This window comes from Rhipicephalus microplus, chromosome 9 (assembly GCF_043290135.1).
Source record: "Rhipicephalus microplus isolate Deutch F79 chromosome 9, USDA_Rmic, whole genome shotgun sequence".
Lineage (NCBI taxonomy): Eukaryota > Metazoa > Arthropoda > Arachnida > Ixodida > Ixodidae > Rhipicephalus > Rhipicephalus microplus.
The window spans coordinates 107,598,385-107,615,189 of NC_134708.1; the positions used below are offsets into that span (position 1 = coordinate 107,598,385).

A 16,805-nucleotide genomic window follows, 5' to 3' on the forward strand; every position below is an offset into this window, starting at 1 on the left:
ATACCACGCTTCTCAGAATTAGCTATGCGAATGCCGCCAAAATGCCGCCAAAATTAGCATAGCGAATGCCGGCATAATACACAAACATTTTTATTATTTATACCGCAGTGGGTAACAAGCGAGTGTACTTGAAGCAGTTACCTAATGCGTGTTCAGAAAAGGCTCTAAAAGGCCGCTATTGTAGCTGTCGCTGTGACTGTGCTGCTTCTTTAGTGCAGGCCTTTGTTTGTGTGTGTGTGTGTGTGTGTCCACTTGTTTCTTTTTATATATGCCGAGTCATACTTACTGTTCTCCTAAACCACAAAATATCATTGCAGAAGACATACACTGCAAAACTTCTTTTATTTCGAGCAGTTGTAGAGCTTGTTCACGCGAATGACGTCGGCGGCGCTCAATCCGGGCTTGTCGTAGACCTCTGTCAAGTGACTGCCGTCCTTGGCCAGCATGGTGAGGAGTCCTGGCGCCCTGGCGAACGCGTGCGAGCCGTACAGCATGACGGACTCCATGTCGAATGGCGTCAGCAGTCGGTTCTGCCAGGACTTCAACTTCTCGAACTGGGTCACAGCATCTGCATACGGGACAAGGCCGAAACCGAAGCGTAAGCGTCGTAATTATACTAGCAGCACAGATTAAGTGGCATCTGTCAATTGTCAATTCTAATGGCATGGCGAAACCTTGATGACCCTCCATCAGCTCAGTCAAAACACTCCAAGTGTGTGCGCATGCTTGTTTGGACACTGTGAAACTCAAAAGACGTTTTATAATCCCCTTGGGGAGTCAGGTGGTTCTGGCCTAATGCATACAGCATGCGTCTTCGCTACAGAAACCGAAGTTTCAATCCGGCCTTTCAATTATACTTATCGTGATAGAAATTATGATGATACTCTTCACAGGTTTTCGCTATAATTGTGATGTCCCATAGAAAGCCTACAATACTAATGCCTTTCCACGCACCACATGTTCTACCCGCTAGTAAAAGTGCGCAAGTGGGAGCGGTGAACGCTGCTGAAACAGAGATACCACCAATTCGCGTGCGATGCCTACCGCCGATTGCTTATTCAAGCATAGAGGAAAGGCTATGTCTATCTCGAAGGAGCTTGAAGGGACGTCGATGTAACAGCTGCGAACTTGGATCATACGAGCTAGGTCGCAATCGCTGCCTTCGCGCTATCTAAGCAGGCATCGACACTGGTATCGTGTTTCTTCCTACGTGCGTACTCTCAACGCGAAGAGATGGCATGAAAACCATGGCTCTCCCTAAAGGTGCCGCATTTCCTTACACCAGCGTTTTGTAGGGTATCAGCTTCCGTTTCAGTTAATTATTCATTCGAGGTACAAAGGTTCGTGGTATGCAGTTGCGCGAAATGAATTATAAGGGAGTTACCTACAATCATAGTTTAAAGTCTTGTTGAAGCAGACCAAGCAACACAAGGACAGAAGAAGCTGAAAAGGACCGTCCTTGTCCGCCTCTTCTGTCCGCCTGTTTTTGCAGCGCTCCAACAAAACTTCCAGTTATTAACGTAATCCAACTGGCTGAACTTGTCATCTCGTGGAGTTACCTGCTAGCCTTACTTGGTGTTTAACTACAATTTGTGTAGTTTAACACCAGTTTGTGTAGTTTAACATAGGGCATCTCAATTATCACGCAGCACAATTAAAAAAAACTAGGTATCGTGCTACGCGAACCGAACGTAGTGAATATTGTTTCCAGTGGAGTGTAGTAAGAACTACTACCTTTTCGTTAATGACCACAAATTAATATGTCATAACTATATTGGCAAATCGAACATTGCTCGCCTATTTATCTGAATGTCAATGATGCAGATGTGCGCATGTGGAAAAGACTTCTGTCTGTGCTACTTATGTGCTACAACGTACTAATTGCGTGCTTCTTTTTCCTTGTTTATAAGGAAAGCCCCCGAAACATGAGAAAAGACACGTGACCACACCCACAGAAGAAAGCTGCGCCCTCACATAGGCTTACTGCAGGAAACCGCGTGGCCTCTTTTCCGTTGCCAGAGACAGATTTCCACACTTTGCAAGCGTACAGGTCAAGCGCCAACATGTGCCGGATTCTTACAGGAGTTCCTTTCGCTTGACTGTGTGCCACTATAATCTCCCATATTTCATGGTCAGCTGTCTTCATTGATAAAGCGGCTGGAACGCTGTTCTGATTACAGCCCGACTGTCTAAGTGCACAGTGGTGCGTTTCATCAGACGAGAAGTCGCAGATAACGCGTATACCCTACTTTTTCTTGCGGCATTTATTACATTGATACTTGGCACCTCAAAATGAGCTTGCTTGGGGGCACTGCCTATATATTCGCACAGCAGTCGAGTCACGTGTTATATCTCATATTTCGTGAGTTTCCTTTACCCGCATGCAAAAAAATGAGCAAGCATTTTGTGCGTTCTTGGACGTAGCACAGACAGACGTCGTTTCAACATGTGGACATCTGCCTCATTGACATTATGATAATTAGGGCCTGTACATTTAGTTGCAAAAGTGGTGATGGCTAACTAATTGTCATCGACGAAAAAATTTGTAGTGGTTACACTATACTGGGAACAATATGCACTAGCTTTTGTCGACGTAATGTTGTAGGTCCGTGTGCTCATATTTGGGCGGCCCCGCCGCGGTGATCTAGTGGCTAATGTACTCGGCTGCTGACGCGCAGGTCGCGCGACCGAATACCGGCTGCGCTGGCTGTATTTCCGATGGAGGCGGAAATGTTGTAGGCCCATGTGCTCAGATTAGGGTGCACGTTAAATCACCCCAAATGGTCAAACTTTTCGGAGCCCTCCACTACGGCGTCTCTCATAATCATAAGGTGGTTTTGGGACGTTAAACCCCACATATCAATCAATCAATCAGATTTGGGTGCACGTTAAAGAACCCCAGGTGGTAAAAATTTCCGGAGCCCTCCACTACGGCGTCTCTCAGAATCAAATGGTAGTTTTGAGACGTTAAACCCTACACGTATTTCTATCTTTGTGGGAGTAACGCCGTTCCTACTTTTTTAAATCGTACTGCGTGATAAGTGAGACGCCCTGTATAGCTCTCTATCTGGCTTCATTCTGAACTGCTTACCGCGTGCAGTGCTATAATGTTTCTCTCAAGTTTCCACGGCACCCAGTCAAACAGTCGATGGCGCTTTCTGACGAAGTTGAAGAAGTGTCGCAGGGCTTATACGGTAAAACCTGCGCACGTACCTTGTTTCGCATTTTCCGTGAAGACGTCGATGTAGATGTCCCTGTCGGAGCGCGAGTGCTCGTGGTAGAAGCCTACGGCGTGCAGAAGCTCGTGCACCATGGTGCCCTTGTAGAGGCAGCCGTAGCCGAGGGATACCGGTTGAGCACGCCGCATACGGCCGATGGCTGAGTAGCACCTGTCAAGAAGTTTCAGATACCAGGCGCAAGCGCCCACCGATTTCTAAATTGCGTCGACGCAAAGACTTTTGAACTCAACCATTCATCCTATAGCACAATACCATGCAGCAGCCAAGCTGGAGGTACTTGCGTGATCAACCACACAGAACTTCGAGGCAAGACAGTCCAGCTGCGCAGGATGACCCCAGCCATGACGTCACCCGTGAAACGCGTGACGTGAACATCAAGGAGAATGCACAGTCAGGGATGAAGCGTCTTACTCTGCTCCACCACTTTGGCTCAGCACTGCTTTGGTTCAACCTACTTTAACCAAAGCTACAGGGCGTAAGAAAGCCCCACACTTGGGCAGTGAAACGTAGTCCCACATACAGGTGCCTTGAAATAGACTAGGTTGACTAAAATTATAGTTTGTTTGGTGTGTCATATGCCACATCATTATGTGATACGTTTATTGTCTGCATTTATTTTGTACGCAGGAAACTATTTTTATCTCTTACCCCAGGTAACTGTGTTTGCGAATGAACATGGCAGCATCCATGCAAAAGCGGTCGCCCGCTTCGATCCGAACTTGCTCTGCTACATGCCCACTGCTCTGACAGCACTAATTAATAGATAAAATCAGTCATAGGATTTTTTCATCGCACTCTGTGACTAGAGCATCAAGCACAGTTTTTCGATATTAGCGAGATATGCTACTTGCTTAGACGCACCTGCTAAGCCTATAACGCGCCGAGGAAGTTTCGGACTGCGTCGTCATACCAACAACGCTGCATCTCCAAATATCGGACATGCAACTTTGCACAGCTCTCCGTTCTGTGCGCCTCGCATCCTTCTTCGGTGAAAACCACACGTGAAAACAAAAAAGAGACAAAAGGAGCGTTGCAGCGGGCGACGCGAAGGAACGCGCCAACAGAGGAGCAAACATACGAGAGCCACGAGCAGCGTCGCAGAGAAACAGCCACAAAGTGAAGTCATCCGCCAGCATGAGAATCTTCCGACCTTCAGCCGAGAAATACAATCACGCTTCTTCAAGTTCCAGGTGTAGTTCCTTGTTTAATAGCTTTACTGCCATGTTAACAAACTAGCCATATTACTCACCATTTTTTGAGCAGACGGCTTAAATACGGTGAGCAGATGACACGACGCCAAAGAATACATGTGGAAAGGCTAAGCGCCCTTCCTATTGGCTGAGGGGCCTGTAGCCCCTACAGTGCTGGGGTGCAATGCAGGATGGCTCAAGCTTCTTGAGCAGCCGAGTTTGCTCCGAGCTCGCTTGCGTTGGCCGTGGCATGAAGACGGTGCGGAGCGCGTGATAGCAGCGTTGATAAAAAAAATGGCAGCATATCCACGGAGTGAATGATGGAGAGTGGGGCGAAAAAAATTGCCCGCAGCTTCCCTCGGGGGAACACTGAGGAGGATGCGGACCATATAATTGGTTAACGGGGTGGTAAAGTGCGACTTACTTGGGTCGAGGGCTAAATTGGTTAACGTGGTTGTGAAATGGGGTGTTAAATTGCGACTTACTTGGGTCGATGGCTAAATTGGTTAACGTGGTTGTAGGAGGGGGTGTTAAATGAGTGAACACGTACACACGTATGCGAAAGGGCGGCGCTGGTCGAAGGGACGTCGATCATTGTGTTTGTGGATTCGTTGGAATTCATTTCACCGCGACCTTGGACGTCGACGCGCCGTACGAACCAACCGACGAGCGGCAACTGAGCGAGCGAGCGCCGACCTTGAGTATATATACAGCACGACGGCGCATGCACTGTCAGCTGTTGAATGTTCTCGAAGCGGTGCGGACGGCGCGGACGGCGCACTACAAGGCGCGAGTATAAGATGCTTCCGCATCTAAAATTTGTCCGTCCATTCGTTCTTGCTTCCGTCCGTGCAAGCGTCCGTCAGTGTGACCGTCCATGCGTCCATCGGCCCGTCCGTGCGTGCGTCTGTTCGTGCGTCCGTCCCTGCGTTCGTCCATGAAGCCGCCCCTGCGTCCGTTCATGCGTCTATCCATGCATCTGTCTATGTGTCCGTTCGTCCATCTATTCAACACTCCAAGTACCACCTTCTCGCATCTTTTCATCATATATTCCCCATATAGAAGCACCGCCATCCAGCGGACATTCCAAGGACTAAACGAGATGTGGCACACGCACACTTTCTTATGGCTTGCGCTTCGGGTCCACTTCCCACCTTTAACCACCTCGAGTTCATGGTATATACTAGTTCGCTGTATTCATGGCACTGCGGCCGAACGCTCGCTAAACCTTTCGAAAACCAAGGAGGTTACGCCCAGCGAGTATGACGTAGCAAACTTTTTCAGTCAGATTGTGCTCAATGTACATGTCAATGGCTGCTAATGGGAAATGAGAGGCGGAGAATTCGGCTTTTACTTTCTTACGGCTTGCGCTTCCTATCTACTTCCCATTTTTAACCACCTCGAGTTCATTCATGGTATATACAAGTTCATTGTATTCATGGCACTGCGGCTCAACTTTCGATAAACTTTTCTAAAGCTAAGGAGGTTACACCCAGCGAGTATAACGTAGCAACTCTTTCTTTTCAGATAGTGCTCAATGTACACGCCAATGGCTGCTAATAGTGATCGCAGCCTGCGCGTTAACTAAAAGCCGAATGCGACTGTCTCTCATTCCCCATTAGCAGCCATTGACATGTACATTGAGCACTATTTTTTTATTGTTCAACAACGCACAGAAGAAGTCTCTCACCGCACCACCTTGGAGGTCAAAATGTTATACTTGTTACATACTACAGGAGACGAACCGGTGCCGCTATAAGGAGTTTCGCCCCTAAAATGGTTACACGAACGCGCGTGGCGTTGGAAACGCATCATTTGCGGCGGTTATCAAAGAAACATCGGGTGCGAGCCCGTCAGCGCCGCCCCTCACTCAACATTTTGGCAGCGCAGCGACGTTTGCGTGATTGCCATGCTGTATTCTTGCCAACCCAACACGCGCCACCCACAGGCGTGTTCGTGGGCGTATGTCCTCTTTCGCACAGGTTTCAAATGCGAAGCATTTCTTAGCGAACTTCGGCGACTTTGAGCATATCTATCTACTTATCTATCTATCTAGCCACCCACGACTTTAGCTCTCCTGGCAGTTTCGATAATGGTATCGCTACCAAACTTGGTATGGCATAACATGACTGTATGAAAAACATATCTGACTAGTCATAGCATGTGAATCATGACATGTATATCATGAATGTCATCATTTGCATTTCATGGTCCTGCAGCTCTTGCGGTGGTTTTGTTCACATGACGTGTTGCAAAAAGAATATGGTATGGCACGACTGCATGGCGAACACAAGCGACAAACCCTAATATGAAATTCATGAAATGCGTGTCTTGTAACAACATGCATCTATATGCCATGCTCATGATGCACTCGCGGCCGTTTTGATACCGTCACATATACCAAATTTGGTGTCACAGTACGTGAATGGATGACGAACGTATGTGACTGGTGCTGACATGATAATCACGAGATTCGTGTCATGTTACAACATGACTACATGCCACACTCATGATGCGCTGGCAGCCGTTTTGCTAGCTTCACCTATACCAAATTTGGTATTACGGAACGTGAATGGATGACGAAGGTATGATACTGGTACAAACATGATAAACATGAGATGCGTGTCATGTTACAATATGTACCAAACTCGGTATTACGCGGCCCGAACGGACGACATAGGTAAAATATGACACATCCAAACATTATAATCACGACATGCGTGTCATGTAACAACATGACTACATTCCCCACTGATAATGCGCTCGCGGCCGTTTCACCAGCTTCACATATGCCAAATTTAGTATTACGTGACGCCAATTGATAACGAAGGTGTAACTGCTGCAAACATGATAATCATGAGATGCTTGTCATGTGAGAATATGACTACATTCCACAGTGAAAACGCCAATACATTTCCAAATGACGCGGTGCGCGTGCTCACCGGCGTTCATTTCGTCGTGTCACAGCAGCGTTGCCACGAGAGGCGCCGGTCCTGCCTTATACTTGCAGGCGCGCACCGCGCTGCGTTGTTTTGACGCATGCGCGTTTCAGCACGTCCGGCGACCTTCCGGGGGGGGGGGGGGGGAGGCGCTGCGAGCACTCGATGGTGACGGACGCACTCCACATCGCCTCCCTAGATTTCCTGCTATTTCTGCGGACATCCACCTTGGTACCCCTGAAACTTGGATTTATCGTCACCGCCAAGTTCTCCGCTTCGCCTAGACAACACCTTCGTCCAGGTGGGTCCAGTTTTGACAACTTGAGGGACGTCCTTCACTCCCGGCTACAATGCCGCCTCGCTAAGGGCTCTCAGCCCGGCGATGGCGGCCGCTAACGTGGTTACGGGCTATGATCCTACCTCAAGCCAAATGCTGTCCATGGAGATTTCATCCTCTGTAAACACTATGCCATCAGAAGATGAATACCTCGGCGACATGGTGACACTGTGGCAACGCAAGCAAGCGAAATCGAAGTCTGCGTCTCAACAACAACGAGACGCCACAGCGGGCCACCATTCCCCAGCCTTGCAAGGAACGCCGGCGCGCCATCCCTCCGGTGGTGTGCCTACCTCTGCTCCGTCCTCGCAGCCAGCAAAGCAACGCAAGTGGCGTCCGTGTCAAACTCCTCGCCTCTCTCGCGACGACTACATCGTAGTAGTGAAACCTCGCGTTCCCTGTGAGCTACGCACATTCGTCCCCGCCGATCACGCAGGCGACGCCATCCGCAGCTACCTCGGCGACCAGACTACCACGTAAATTCAAGTGTGGCCGATCTGGGAACACAACATCTTGGTCTGTAGCACCGCCATTTTGCCTATGGCACAGCGACTCCTTGGGGACTTCCAGCTGCAAGTGGGGGATCAGCAGCTGCCTGTTCGGGGTCACGCCAAGGCACCAGGGGATACATGCAAGGGCGTCATCAACATAAACTCTGCTGAAAGCCCGGAGAAGATAAAGTCAGAAGTTCATTGGCCACGAGGTACTATCCTCGCGGTCCGCAAACTCGGAGATTCCGCGGCGGCGGTGGTGACTTTCGAGGGCACGAAGTTACCCCGCTTCCTCTTCTACCACTGCGTGGCGACGTATATCCGCGCCTACAAGAAAACTGTCCCTGTTTGCACCAAGTGCGGTACCATCGGTCATCGACCACCTCAGTGTCCTCACCCCGCTCCAACTCAGTGTGCCAAATGTGGAACCCCCACACCTGCAGGTCTCAATGCCCACGACTGCCACCCCAAGTGCCTCCTCTGCCATGGCGCCCATGAGACTGGGACCAGTGGCTGCACGGCAAAATATCAAAAATATCGGAAACGCAAGCAGCCCTCAACATCTCCCTGAGGGACCACCTCATGTTCGTCACAGCCAGACAGCAGCACCAACCTGCATCATTCGGCTACACCACTCCACGCCGACACTCAAGCATTCCCACCACTCGAAGCACCAGCGGCGGTACCTCAGGTGAGCAGTTGGGCAGGGAAAGCTGCTTCTAAGCCTCTCTCACCCCCTTCTGTCGATCCTCCTTCTCCCGAACTTGCGGCCCTTCGCCAGCAAGTTGCGGCACTTCTAAAGCAAAATTCTCTTTTAACTAAACAACTCGAACTTTTAAATAGGCGACTTCAACCACAACAACAGTGTACTGCAAGGCCTTCCGGTATTGCCTTTTCTGTCCAGGCGACTACGCCAGCTACGTCCAAGCTTAGTCCTCGCGCTAAGTGCACTCCCATTAAACCGCCGGTTCAAGCAACCATGTGTACTCCAGCACTCGGAACCGGTGCCACATCAACTCCAGAAGCTCTTGAGGCTCCTGGGGCACCTCAGGTTCTCTTGCCCGCTAACCAAACTCTCCCTAGCGAAGAGCGCACCCCGCGCGTAGAGGAACGCCTCACGAGCGTCGAAGCTTCGATTAATCACCTCCTCAACAGCTTCTCGGTCCAACGCATAGTAGTAGAGGTTACCCAGGCTATTCAAGCCTGGGCAATCACCCATTTTCACCCAAGGCATCGCATTCCCGCTCCTGCTCGGTGAGCAGTGAGGGTAAAGCTCCACGGCGTCGTCATAAGGTGGCTACCACCACCCCGCCGTCAGACAATCCGGCCTCCGAGCCCCTCCCTGCCTCTGAGGATTCCGAGCGAGACATGGAGGACCAAACATAAAACCTAAGACAGTCACGATGGCTACCAATCGTACGTCCCATTCAAACATTGCGTCTAAATTCGAGATCATACAGTGGAACCCTGGAGGCTTCGGGAACAGGCGAAAGCATTCACATCTTTCCCTTTTCTTCAGCTCACTTGGCTCTCAGCCGGCCGTCTTGGCTCTCCAAGAATCTGGCCCTGCTCCATCCCTTTCTGGATACTGCTCCTATGTAGGCGGCACCACCACATGCCTCCTCGTGCATAAAGCTTACACGGCGATACAGATTGACCTCGATCTGGATCTTCCTTACGACTACTGCATGATATCAGTGCTGTCTCAGTGGAGGGGCCAACCATCAATACATATATTAAACGTGTACTGTCCCCCTCGCCATGCGAAGGCTTCGTTTGCCCATCTCTTCCATCGGGCGCTGCGTACAGCGGCCCGACAACCACTGGTGATTGTCGGGGACTTTAATGCCCCCAGCCCTCACTGGGGTTACCACTACGAGAAGGCCTGGGGCAGAGAGCTCAAGGAGCTCATTTCCTCGCTGAGCTTGACGCGGCTTACCGATCCGGCACAACCCACACGTTCCGGCAACTCGGTCACGCGAGACACATGCCCCGACCTCTCCCTCACCCATCACATCCGCGATGCTACATGGGAAAATTTAGGCGAAACCCTAGGCAGCAATCACTTTTTACTCCGCATTTCATTTACACCGCGGCAGAAAATGCGCCAACACTGGGGCCAAGCCCGTCTCACTGATTGGACTCAGTTCAGAATGCAACCATTCCCCGCCGGCCTCTCCTCGACCGAATATGCAGCGTGGGCACCATACGCTCTCCATATGAAACAAGCGAACACTCGCACCCTTGCAAACTCTAATTTGACTCCTGCAATCGATCCACACCTCCTACATCTTTGGCACGCTCGCCGCGGGCTCATAAGGCGCTGCAAACGCAACAAACTTAATCGGAAACTTCGCGCTCGCATTGAGGCGCTCACTGCAGAGGCGGCCGCATACTCCGCACAACTTTCCGATGCTAACTGGGCTGACATCTGTTCGAAAGCTGCAAACCAGATGAGCTCTAAGAGTGCGTGGCGACTCTTTAGAAGCCTTCTCGATCCCTCCACCACCAGAGGAGAAACACAACGCCAGCTCCACCATGTTCTGCATGTTTTTCAGGGCACTACGGATGAACTCGTGCGAGAACTTTATGACCGCTACATCTGCCGCACAATTGATCCCGCAGGCCCAGCATATACGTATTCCGGCGCCCCTAACACCGACCTCGACGCCCCATACACGCTTTCTGATTTACGATTTGCACTCCCGAAAATGCGACGGGGCACGGCCCCTGGATGCGACGGAATCACAGTATCGCTCCTGGCAAATCTTCCCGACCAAGCACACCTCTCGCTACTCCACCTTATAAATTCGATATGGGACGGCTCTCCGCTTGCAACGGAATGGACCACATTGGTCGTGACATTCATTCCCAAATCGGCAAAGTCCGTTAGTATTGAGGCACTGAGACCCATATCACTTACGTCTTGCGCAGGCAAACTCATGGAAACCATGGTTCGCGAACGCCTTTCCGCCTACTTGGAGGCCAGGAGGACCTTTTGTTTGGCTTTCGCCCGCATCTGTAGGCGCAGGACGTCCTGCTCCAGCTTCAACACGATATCATAGAGCCGACTACTATGCGCCATAACGATAAAGCAGTGCTCGCTCTCGATCTCCGTGGGGCGTTCGACAACGTCAAACACAGCACTATACTCACTAACCTGTCTACCACAAACTGCGGGCAGAAGACTTTCAACTACAGTCGCGCCTTTCTATCACATCGCACCGCCTTCATTCGCCTTAATTCTACCGAACACGGCCCGTACTTATTAGACACGCGGGGTACACCTCAAGGGGCAGTCCTGTTTCCTCTGATTTTTAACCTGGCGATGATGAACCTCCCCTCTCTTCTAAGTGAGGTCGGGGGAATACAACACGCACTATATGCGGACGATATCACAATCTGGACCAACACCGGCTCCTTAGCGCAAATCGAAGAACGCCTGCAAAAGGCAGCCCTTCTGGTGGACACCTACGCAGGTTCATGCGGCCTGGAGTGCCCTCCAGCTAAATCGGCTCTTCTTTCAGTCTCTCCGCTACCGCCGCCTCAAATTTTTCTTCCGTCCGGACCCGTCCCGTCAGTGCAAAATATTCGGGTTCTTGGCCTTCACCTATCATCGTTCTTGGATCCAAAGGGCACAATAGCAGGCCTCAGAGGCACCAGCGAACAGGTGAGCCGCATGATACGGCGAGTTTCTACCAAGCGCGGCGGCCTCCGCGGGTCTCAGTCCCTCCGATTGGCCCACGCGTTTGTGACCAGTCGCATCCTCTACGCCTTGCCTTACCTTCGCCTGCGTCGTCGACACGAGCACCAGCTGGACGTCCTTCTTCGTTCAGTATACAAACGCGCTCTGGACCTACCTATTGCAACTTCCAACAGCCGATTCGCGGCTCTGGGGGTACACAACACCTTTGCAGAGATGCACGAAGCTCATCGCGTTAACCAAATCAATCGGCTGTCCCAGACGCCTTCAGGGCGCCGTCCTCTACACAGACTTGGCCTTAACCCGATATCTGAACCAAGAACCTCTGCAGCCGGTACCAGAACTCTGGCGTCCAAAGCTATGGGTGGAACCTCTACCCCGTAATATGAAGCCCGACCTCCATACTGGCCGTAGACTAGCACGCACCGCGGCCCGTCATACGCGACACTCCGATCGTCCTGGCGTTTTCTACGTGGACGTCTCGGGTCCCTCCCCCTCGGGTCACTTCACGGCTGCCGTGATTACAGAGGGCCAACACGTAGATGGCCTCTCCTTTTGAGCAGACACAGTAACGCACGCTGAAGAGGTTGCCATAGCTTTGGCCGCCTCTCACCCTGCCTCACGCACCATCCTGATGGACTCGCGCTCGGCCTGTTCTCAGTACCTTCAGGGTTCCATTGCCCCGCTGGTGGCTAGCCTGCTACAGGCAGCCTCTTGGCGCTTTAACCTTCATCCCATTCGTATAGTCAGGACCCCAGGCCACTCGGGCCTGCCCGGCAACGAGGCGGCAAATGCCGCTGCCCGCGCTTCTCCTGTCCGGGCCGTTGCCCCTCCATGTCCCGAGACGGAATCTGGCAATACCAACCTGACGCGCTTTCGCGAAATTTTGGCTTATTACCGGGCTTCGCGCCGCCTCTACCCGGACCCCGCACGCGGTTTGGAGAAAGTGGACGAAAGACTGCTACGCCGCCTGCAGACAAACACCTTTATCAGTCCGGCGGTCGCCAGGCATTTTTTGCCGGAAATCAATGGCACCTGCTCGACCTGTCACGTCCTCGCCGACACATATCCCGTCGTAGCATCGTGCCCAGTTAATCCCGTCCCTTTCTCACCCTTTTCCTATCCCAACTAGAGAGGCTTGGGAGGAGCACCTGCTCGGCTGCTCTACCTTGGCTGCACAACGCTCCTTGGTGGAGCACGCACGGGCAGCTTCCAACTCCCCTGGCGTCCCGGAATAGGGTCTTGCCACTCTAGCGCGCCGATGGGCCACGTCGGCACTCTCTAGTAGACTTTTTCTGAAATAAATGTTTTTTACCACCTACCGCGACCCTCCACCACAAAAAGAGGGAGCGCATCGGCGCGAAATGCAGCATGTCGCATTTCGCGTCAGTTGCTGTCGGGCAGTGCCGACGGACACTGGTCGCGCCTGGCATCAGACTAAAGAGTGCTCGCGTTTCGCTATCGTTGCGTCGCTGTGCCCAGCGTTTGCGCGCGTCAACGCTACATCGGAGTATATTGGACCCTTCATGATCCGCTCGCGGCCGTTTTCCTAGCTCCACATATACCAATTTTGGTGTTTCGTGACGTCAATGGATGACGAAACATATTACTCGCGCAAACATGATAATCCTGACACGCATATCGTGTAAGAACATGACGACTTTACACACTCATGACATGCTCGTGGCCGTCTCGCTAGCTCTTCATATACTAAATTTGGTATCACGTGACGTTAATAGATGACGAAGATAAACAACACATCGAAACAAGATAATCATGACACGCAAGTCTTGTACGACATCATTTACCTCGTAACGTTGTGCTGATTTTAAAGTGACATATCAACATTTCTCATTCGTGCTTCGCATATCATCGATTCCCACTGCACGTGGGATCTGCTCATATTTTTCGTTCTACCTGCGGCATGGAAACTTCCACTCTCGAATGCAGCAAGAAAACACATGCAGCACTCTCGTGCTGCTCGTCTCGCTTCTATCAAGTTATGCTGATAAATGTAAGGACAAATGCACACTAGCGGCGCTCCCATCTTGTCGGCATTGCGACGGTGATTGAATATGTCGTGAGTGCGGTGAAATGGAATAGAGATAGAGGGAGGTTTAGAATAACATTCGCAAATGTTGTGGGCGTTGCTTTAGAGTAGCGTTTGCTCCCACATTTCCCCGAGAGTGAACATGGTTAAGTGCGAATGCACGGGGTGATACTATGAGAGGGAGTAAAGTTAAAATCTGTTGGCATTCGCCAGTGAGTTAACGTAAACTCCCCCGTGTGATCACATTGCAATTAATTCCCAGGAACCATAAAACCCTCTCTGAAAATCTTGGTGAGTTTACGCGTATACGTGAGAGTAAATTTGCACTATAACAATGTTTATGTCCGCGACCCGCTTCGTCCGCTTGCGCTCGGCATCACGGGCCCTTCGCCGCGCTGCCTTGTCTTCAACAGGCGTGACATCTTCAATGACGCGTGCAATGCTCGCATTCGATTGCGTTGTACTCGTTGTTGGATGTATCACAGTCGAGGTTGATGGGTGCGATGGATCCATACCTATGACGACTTGCCTATCTCGAGCAAGTCGTGGCTGCGCGGGCATGTGCAGCCACGGAGCGGAGGGCGGAGCGCGCGCAATCACGTGGTGTGTGACGTCGCTGCGCTGTTGCTACAGACGCTCCTTTCTGCTCCTCACGTCGTTGCTAGGGAAGAGGAGGAGGCGCACCACGGACGGTGGATTCAGGGTCGCCTAAAAAGTTCATTCGCACTTAAAAGTCTTGGGCCTTTCACATTTACCGCCAGCCCAAATGCACGGAAGCTACACACTTCGCGGGCCACTCGGGCCGCGATCGCCGCACGCTATTTTGGATTTTCTGTTGGCGGGCCGCGAACGTGAACGACATCTCGCGTTACGACGTATGCGCACTGACAGTGACCGCATCGCAATGACTCGCAGTGCGCTATTCTAAACTTCCCTTTTAGCAGCTGCATGGTGATATAACCTTTACTTCTGCGTGCGTGTGTGCATAGTGTGCGGGATAAAGCTCGTAGATGAAGTGTGCGCTCGCTGGCGATGCGGTGGGAGCACTCATCCTCGGCAAGAGCAAAGGTGGTAGGGGGACTCGATATTCGCCGAGGGCGTCTGTCAATCATACTGATGGATGCGTGAACTCGGGTACAAAGTCGATGATTCCGAGAAGGCCAGAGTTCAACTCCTGAATGTGGTAGTGCGATGTGACAAGAGTTTTTAGGGGCGAAGCTCCTTAAAGCGGCACCCGTTCGTCCCTCCTCGTAGTCGCAGTGTGTAACCAATCTTACGCTTTGACCTGTAAGGTGGTGCCGGTGGGAGATCTCTCCTGTGCATTGTTGAGCAATAAAAAATTCGCAGCGTGCGTGATTACCAAATGCCAAATTCTCCTGTCTCTCATTCCCAATTAGCAGCCATTGGCATGTACATTAAGCACTATCTGACAAGAAAGGTTTGCTAGGTTATACTCGCTGGCCGTAACCTTCTTGGTTTTAGAAAGGTTTAGCGAGCGTTGGGCCGCAGTTCCATGAATACAGAGAACTATTATATACCATGAACTCGAGGTGGTTAAGGTGGGAAGTAGACAAGAAGTGCAAGCCGTAATCGTGCGTATGCTACCTCTCGTTTAGTCCTTGGAATGTCCGCTGGATGGCGGTCCTTCTATATCGGGAATATATGATGAAAAGATATGAGATGGTGGTACCTGGAGCGTTGAATAGATGTACGAACGGACACACAGACAGATGCATGGACGGACTCACGGATGGCCACACTGACGGATGGACGCATGGACGGGCGCAGGGGTGAATGCACGGACGAACGCAGGGACGGACGCACGGATGGATGTGCGGACGCACGAACAGACGCACGCATGGATGGACGGATGCTTCGCCGCACTCACCATCATTCGCCCTGTGAACATGCCGTTGTCAGATAGGAAGGAAACGCGGCGCCGAAGGCGCTTTGTGTCAGTCACACATAACTCATCAACCCATCATCATCCATACGACTCATACTGCCATTTTAGGAGCTAAGCTACTTAAAGCGGCACCCGTTCGTCCTTTGTCGTAGTACGTAACATGTGTTAGCGTCCTCTATCCCGCTTTTGGTAAAAGTTAGGGTGTCGCCGGTATCGCCGTAAAAAGGTGAAAATTGATAGAAGACACAACACACGACTCACGCGCTGTTAAGAAAATGGAATCAAAAGAAGGCTGTATTTAATTAAGAAAACTAGGTTACAATATTACTCGCGCAACCGTTCAATTCCGCACATCGCACAACGCACAACCGCTCAAGTCGCTCGCAATTCGCAGACTCCTGTTCGCTCGCCGTTCTCGCTGCGTCTCTGGCTCTTCCCGCGCTTTCTCGCTTTTCTCTCTCGACCACAGAGCCGAGTACACATACGCGCACGCTGACACAAACGCGCACGCACCAAACACACACACACACACGCACGTGCACAAATTGTTCCACGAAGTCAGTGGGAGAAGCCCGTCGCTTAGCCATTCGGGGAAACAGTGTCGAACGTCCCACAGGCCACGGATGCACAAAGCGGAATGTTTCCCTCTTCTTGCACCCGAACTCGCAAGGTGCAATAAAGGGGCCGCCGCCTTTGTGCTGACCCGGCACCCGCAGGTCTGGGAGGTTCGCCGATCGCTGCTGCCCGTAAACAAGGAGGACGGCCCCCTCGAGTGACCAACGGACACTCGCACGGCACAACACACGCAAAAAGAAAGAAATAAAACAAAACTTAGAAGATTTGAGGCAGTCGCGTACACATGTCTTACGCTTTGATTGATTGATTGATATGTGGTGTTTAACGCCCCAAAAGCCACCATATGATTATGAGTGACGCTTACGCTTTGACCA

The 16,805-nt window shown here is 51.3% G+C and overlaps 1 protein-coding gene across 1 annotated transcript in view; it reads right to left on the reverse strand.

The window, feature by feature from the left end:
- Positions 1 to 323: 323 nt before the first annotated feature.
- Positions 324 to 16,805, reverse strand: part of LOC119163097 (astacin-like metalloprotease toxin 5) — a 71,357-nt gene continuing 54,875 nt past the window's right edge. Inside the window, exons 5-6 of the mRNA XM_037415030.2 lie at positions 3,214 to 3,389; positions 324 to 568 (exon numbers count right to left, since the gene is read on the reverse strand). Of these exons, the coding sequence (XP_037270927.1) occupies positions 342 to 568; positions 3,214 to 3,389 (403 nt within the window). The 3' untranslated portion in view covers positions 324 to 341. The remainder of the gene's footprint in view (positions 569 to 3,213; positions 3,390 to 16,805) is intronic.